Source organism: Cydia strobilella, chromosome Z (assembly GCF_947568885.1).
Source record: "Cydia strobilella chromosome Z, ilCydStro3.1, whole genome shotgun sequence".
NCBI lineage: Eukaryota > Metazoa > Arthropoda > Insecta > Lepidoptera > Tortricidae > Cydia > Cydia strobilella.
Window position 1 is genome coordinate 51,499,372 of NC_086068.1, and position 6,841 is coordinate 51,506,212.

The window sequence follows — 6,841 nt, forward strand, 5'->3', positions numbered from 1 at the left end:
TCATCTCATCTCCTCCACTGCAATATTTTATCAGTATTTGAACATGATCAAGTAGCTATACCGCTTAATCTAACTGTACTAAACTACTAACTAAATTCTAAACTTTAAATGGTAATAATAAAGCAAGTCGTGAGGCGGGATATTTGCATCAGTCTTGTGTAATTCTCAATCATGAAAAGTATTTTTTACTGTCATCATTTCAACTATTTGGTAATCATGTAAAAAAATGAAATTAGTTATACCCTTTTTATGGACATGTATAGGTTGTAGGCTGCTTAATCAGTTCAATTCTGATTTTAATGATGAGAGTGTTGCATCAAGCACTCTGCCAGCTGCATAGCCAGGGATGTTGAGGTAGGCAGGCTTGTCATGCTCACACAGGCCAGGCTGTGTGCAGCAGCGGTTGCCTGAAGAGCTGGCAGAGCTTGGCGCGCCGCTCAGTCCTCCACCGATCCCTGCTTCCGATGATCCCTGACAAATCATCTTGTGGTTTGTAAATTGTTCCAAAGAACGCAGCTGTTCTCCACAATTGTCACACTTGAGTTCTCGGGCATGGACTTTCTTGTGGCTATTTAACGACCTGGAGTTGTCAAATACCTTTGGGCACATATCGCAATATTTCAGCACTTTCTCTCCAGTGCAAACCACTTTATGGTTGTTAAGTCTGTCTAAAGACATATAGCGTTTGTTGTTGCAAAGATCGCATTTGAACTGCTTCTGAGGTACTCTGCCAGTATGGACTTGCATATGTTTACGTAGGTTACTCTTATCTTTGATGTACTTTGAACATACTGAACACTTGTTTACATCTTTGCGAGTGTGATTAGCATCTAAATGTCTTCTCAGATGTGATTTCTTGTGAAAGGGTTCCAAGCAGATTTGGCATCTGAATGGCTTTTGCGCAGGATGCACACCAGTTAGATGTGTGTTAAATTCGAGAATAGTAGGGTAGCTCTTTCTGCAATGTGGACAATGAAACAGCTTCCGACAGATTGCAGCACTGGAATCACAAAATGGATCTGAGCAATCATCACAGAATGAGTCTAATCCTACAGGTGGTGTCACAGTGCTTCTGTAGTGGTCTAGGTCACCCCCTAAAGGATCACGTTCGGGGGATGGTGCTCCTCTGGGTTCCTGCTTAACCTTAGCCTGGTCACTATTTTCTGAAAAATCATCATGGGATGGAGTGGTCCTTGAAGTGCTTGCCAACATCCACCATGGATTATAGTGCCATGGGCCTAAAGCTGACTGTACTCCTTGACCTTTTATGTCACCAGGCTTCGTTTGAGTTTCTGCATTAGAAAACCCAGGAAAACTGGGCAACTCTTGGTGTTTAGTCCGCTCAAATATACTGTGCTGTGATATAAGATTTTCATAATCACTTGAGTCCAATTTCCTTTCACTTCTATCACTTTGATCCCGTTTAGACATTTTCACTGAAATCAAGAAATAAAGTATTTTAACATCTATTTATTTAGTATATCCATATATCTACTTTATTGCAATAAATGAGTGGATCAAATTTGTTTGTGTTGTTATTTTGTCCCATTGTCAAGGGTAAGTGGTACAGTTTGTTAGAAAAAATGTTCTGGTCTAACATGTTCTACTAACATCCTTTGTTAGAAGGCCCATTATGGACATGGTTAAATAGACTGTGACTACCAAAAACTTCCATGTTTGGTAAATATAAATACCATAAAACCAGGATTACTAACCATAACCATGGCAACAAGTGACACTAAAAAGTTGATTCACCCAAATTCATATGTTGTCTCAAAACACGAAAACCTCCTACCTAAATAAATCTGTTTTGGTTGCAAAGATTTCATTAAAATATTAGTATTGTAGCATATTTGTACCATTTGTATTGAGTAAAAAACAAATAGTAAATAAATATTGAGTACAAGATCAGATGTGCGATACAGTAAACTGTTTTTATGTAAATAATAGTACACACTATGCCATACAAAACCTTGACCTCAATATTTCAAGCAAATTTACTACTACACTTTCATTATGAATATTTAAGTAAGGGCCAAAAGTTGAAAAAATACATATGTAAATAATGATACTTTGTCAATAGAACATTACTTCAAATCATTCCTTATCTGTAGCATGAGACAACAAAACGAGGAAAAGAGAGCGTCTATTGCGCGCCATTTTGTTTTTAACAAAATAACTTTTAAAACAAAGATTAAAATTGCAAACATGTTATTGTTTACATAATATTTCTTTAACAAACTTAGCAGTCGAATATTATATTGTTAAGCATTAATAAAGTATGTAAATAAACCTAGTATCACTACAGATAGAAACATAAACAATGCACACGCCCAATGAAATTTTAACACCCTTGCGTAATCGACTATGAATCGAAAAAGTGCACCATTACGCAGCTTATTGGGTTACAGAATCAACGTTTTTCGTAGCTTTAACTGTTGGTACACAAGCCATATAAGTAGAAGAATTGGGACACATATAAAATATCTGGTTCCGGAAATCTGATGAATAGGTTGAGTAATAATGTTGTCCTCATGCCTGTAAACAACGCAATTATGCGCCTAACTCATTTACCGTGCCTTTTCTAATTCATGCTTTATTCTATGGGTTGGTTTGTAAAGTTACAGGAGACATCATTTTTCAAAATTATAAATAAACTATAGATTGTAATAATAAAATAAATGAATAAACAAACAAGAAACTTGCAAATTTATATTGTGGATAGACATTCTTATTAGAATCGGTTTCGCATGGGCAATTATTATTCATATTTGTTGTAATAAATAGCAAAACGGTCATGGAAAGTGTTTAAGTAATAACTTTGAAATACATACGTTTACGGCGAATTCCTTATAAAATTTCAACAAGTTATTTCAATGAACATCGGCCATTTTGTTTGGTTGTAAGGTAAGAGTTTTGAAGTTTATCTTGTCTGTGGACAAGGTTTGGTTCGTTTTGAATAGTACCAACAGACGGGTCTACCGGACCGCATCCTTGGTCCGGTCTTATATATTTCTCGCTTTCACTCATAGCTTCGTCCTTAACGAATGTGTAGCAAACCCCTTTTACTCAATCGAACATGCCTTACTCTCTCCTATATATAGTTGGTCAAGCAAATCTTGTCAGTAAATAAATGGTAAATAAAAACAAAAAACTATACTCATCCTTTTTTTTTGGGTGCTAGTACTAGTGTAAGACAAAGATGATGATGATTCTCTCCGTCTATGTTTGAAATGAGACAGTCCTTTGACAAACTATATTAGGGTGTGCGCACACGAGCAACTTTTGTCGCCGCGACTATTTTGTCACTCACATCAAGTCTATGGGCGAGTATGGAAGTGCGCACACGTAGCGACGTTACTCCCGGGAGACTTTTCTGACCGCGGCGCGGGTTCGGAGACAAGCCCGTGATGAAACTGTCTCCTTCCCTATTGGTTTCAATGCAAGTGCACGCACGGGCGACAAATAAGTCGCCAGTCGGCCAGAGGGTCTACCGCGAAGTACGTTCGACATGTTGCCTCTCTGTCGCACTTGTAAATTCGTATGTAAGTGTGACAGGGAGGCAACACGTCGAACGTGGTTCGCGGTAGGCCCTCAGAAAGTCTCCCGCTTGTCACGTCGCTACATGCGCGCACTTTCATACTTACACATAGGTACGATTTATTAATCTGTGACATAGGCTTGATGTGAGAGACAATATAAAATCGCTGTCGTGCGCGCATACCCTCATACTACTCTTTGCCTTAAGGGTCCTCCACACTCATGCGCGAATCACGGCGCGAAGCCGCGAACGCGAGTGTGGAGTCTAGTTCGCTATTCAGCGAAATCGACTCCACATTCGCGTTCACGGCTTAGCGCCGTGATTCGCGCATGAGTGTGGAGGGCCTTTAGATCGTACGAAGGTTGAGGTCCGGTACGTCCGTCTGTTATAGTCTGTATCAGTGTGGTATAACCTTAAATTCTGACATATGTGTCAAATTGTCATTTTGACGTGTGGTGTCAAAAGATACTGACAAATGGACACTGAACAGCCAGCCCTGCCAGCCCTGAGCCCGCTTTGCCTCTGCTCTGCCTTCGTTCCCAATTTTTCCAAGAGTTGTATGAAAAGATTATATTTTTGTTTTTTTCGAACACCTTGATACCACACAAGCTAGCAACGATAGTTTAGTGATACCGAGATGGAGTGGATAGGCTCAACAATATTGAAATCATTCTGGAGACCTACAATAAACGTGATAAGGTTAGATTCTTACTACATTTGCAATATTATCTACAATATGCCGACTAGCTATCGAATATTTTTAGTACTTACAAAAATATTTTTTGCTATATTGTATCTTATAATCATGGCAATCAAAACTGTTTCTTTCAGAACAAGGTATCATGCTGACAAGACTCGGCTTGTGAGACGGTATGGGTACGATGAAAAACTTTGGTCTGGTGGACTCTTGCCTAGATCCAATGGCAAACCCCTGCCCATACCTGAATACAGGTAAACTTATATGTATTTAATTTATTTGTTTAAAAATAGAATAGAATAGAATATAAATAATTTATTTGTTAGCACACACAAATAGAAAATTATACAAAACAGAGAAACATAAAAAAGAAAAAGTGCCACGAAATGGTCTCACCTCAGCATGTTGCTGGCGACTTCCAGCGCTGATCTTCCGGTGAAACAATCACGACTCAAGTGAGTTAGGTTAGGTTTGAACGTAACATTACGTAAAGATAAGTATCTAGTAGCATTTCGGTTCTGTAAGAGTCGCAGTTCAAACTCTCCGGGTCCGAGTCCAGGTCCGGGTCCGGACCGGGTCTGGGTCCTAGTCCGGGTCCCAGTCCAAGTCCAAATCAAAGTAGCCAAACGTGTACTATGGGTCGTTGAAGAGTTTCATTCTGATCATCATCAACAGTTCCAATACATCAAATGCGATAACAATGTTTTCTGATGAAAATACAAAAATCTCTATATGTATGCCTCTAAGATTTGAGGAATTCCATCGATTCCTGATGGATCCCATCATCAGAACTTGAGCTTGACAAAAATCATCATCAGCAGTTCCACTTCATCAAATGTCACTTTTTTAAATCTAAATGCTTGATTTGTTGATAAAAATACTAAAATCACTGAGGAATCGAGGGAACTCATCAACTGTTAAAGGTGTCATTTGAGGAGTACCCTCGATTCCTCATGGATCCCATCATCAGAACTGCGTTTTGATAAAAACTGGCCAAGTGCGAGTCGGACTCGCGCACCGAGGGTTCCATACTTTTTAGTATTTGTTGTTATAGCGGCAACAGAAATACATCATCTGTGAAAATATCAACTCCCTAGCTATCATGGTTCATGAGATACAGCATGGTGACAGACAGACAGACGGACAGACGGACGGACAGACGGACAGCAGAGCCTTAGTAATAGGGTCCCGTTTTTACCCTTTGGGTACGGAACCCTAAAAACAGGAGCAATCTGTATGTATATACTTACAATCAAAAACAGGAAATTTTCAAAATCGCTCCAGAAATTACAGAGATATGCAGTAACAAATATTAAAAAAAACATACAACCAAATTGATAACCTCTTTTTGAAATTTGGAAGTCAGTTAAAAAAAAGAAATAATGTCATGTAATCACATGACCTTTTTTTTTAAACTTTAACATTAAGTATGCAGTTATGTCCATTTCTTTTCGATGTTGTTAAATATTTGGTTCATTTTTATTTAGGGCAAGTGTGTATTCTATACTAAATATCACAAGAAAATGGATATGGTTAGATGCAATTTACGAGCAACCAAAGACATATCTAGACTACCTCATTGATCAAGGTTCTCTACATTACACACAGTATCAAATTATGCTTATGACTGTTCCAAATTTTATAGATAATTTAGGCATTTAGATTGAAACAACTGATTTGGATCTATTCGTACTGTCACAAACATAATATAATGGCATAACCAGTAATCTGACACAAAAATTTTAACGAAGAAAATAAGGGTAGGAAGCCGATTTATTAATGTGGCAACACTGTCCAGTAGCTGCACAGTGCTGTCGTATTAGAAGATACACAGTATGTACTTATTTAACAAATACTTTGTCTTATTTTACAGACCTAAAAATGCTTGGACTGAGCGCAGAGCCCTATTTGGACAAAATGACTACATAGATATTCTGGGAAAAGGTGACCTTCATCCAGTGAAGACCTTGTATACACTCCCCGCATGGATCAGGGGCTTCCAAGCTCATCAAGAATACCATGTAAGTCTGTAATGTAATAACTCTTTGAATTTAATCCTGCATGTTGCTTTTTCTGTAGGAACTAGCTTGTCATGTTACTTTCCTAGCTACAAGTTTAATTTAGCTAATTATATTGTTTCAGGTCATTCTTAGGAAGAGGAAAATGTTTGTAAAGACCGCCAAACCAGCAATGCGGCCAACGAAATGGAAAGACCTAGAAAAACGCCTGTCATTCTTGTATAGGAAACTTAACAGAAAAACAAAGACTGGGAATTCCCCAGATTAGAATAATGTATATTATGCAAATAACTGTGTAGGTATATATGTTTAATAATAAATGTAGTATGTAAACTAGTTTTTTTTAAATGATTTTGCATAGTTTTTCAAGTACAGAGTAATCATTCTTTTAGCTTTGTTTGTACCGTTCTTTAACAACAAAAGCATTGATGGTCCTTCAGATCCTTGCACTGACATATCTGCTTGCTAGAAAGAGGTAAATGTTTTATATTGCAGTTGGTGGTACATATGTATGTATTGTATGTGATGGTTGGTGTGTAGAAAGCTTCGCTTCCATGTTGATCATCACAACTAGTGAGTATTATA

The 6,841-nt window shown here is 37.9% G+C and overlaps 2 protein-coding genes across 3 annotated transcripts; one reads left to right on the plus strand and one right to left on the minus strand.

The window, feature by feature from the left end:
• Positions 1-130: 130 nt before the first annotated feature.
• LOC134753964 (zinc finger protein 664-like) lies at positions 131-2,941 on the minus strand. 2 transcript variants are annotated; one of them, XM_063690000.1, is made up of 3 exons: positions 2,835-2,941; positions 598-1,436; positions 131-471 (listed from the first exon to the last, which is right to left on the minus strand). In XM_063690000.1, exons 2-3 carry the CDS (start codon positions 1,429-1,431, stop codon positions 280-282), a joined length of 1,026 nt encoding a protein of 341 aa, XP_063546070.1. In that variant the 5' UTR covers positions 1,432-1,436; positions 2,835-2,941; the 3' UTR covers positions 131-279. The 2 variants fall into 2 exon arrangements, with proteins under 2 accessions (XP_063546070.1, XP_063546069.1); XM_063689999.1 differs by having other exon boundaries at positions 131-1,436.
• A 1,086-nt stretch (positions 2,942-4,027) lies between these two features.
• LOC134753981 (large ribosomal subunit protein mL51) lies at positions 4,028-6,591 on the plus strand. The gene is made up of 4 exons (XM_063690024.1): positions 4,028-4,240; positions 4,373-4,492; positions 6,112-6,259; positions 6,381-6,591. The coding sequence occupies exons 1-4, from the start codon at positions 4,179-4,181 to the stop codon at positions 6,522-6,524; spliced, it is 474 nt and encodes a 157-aa protein (XP_063546094.1). The 5' UTR covers positions 4,028-4,178; the 3' UTR covers positions 6,525-6,591.
• Positions 6,592-6,841: the final 250 nt, after the last annotated feature.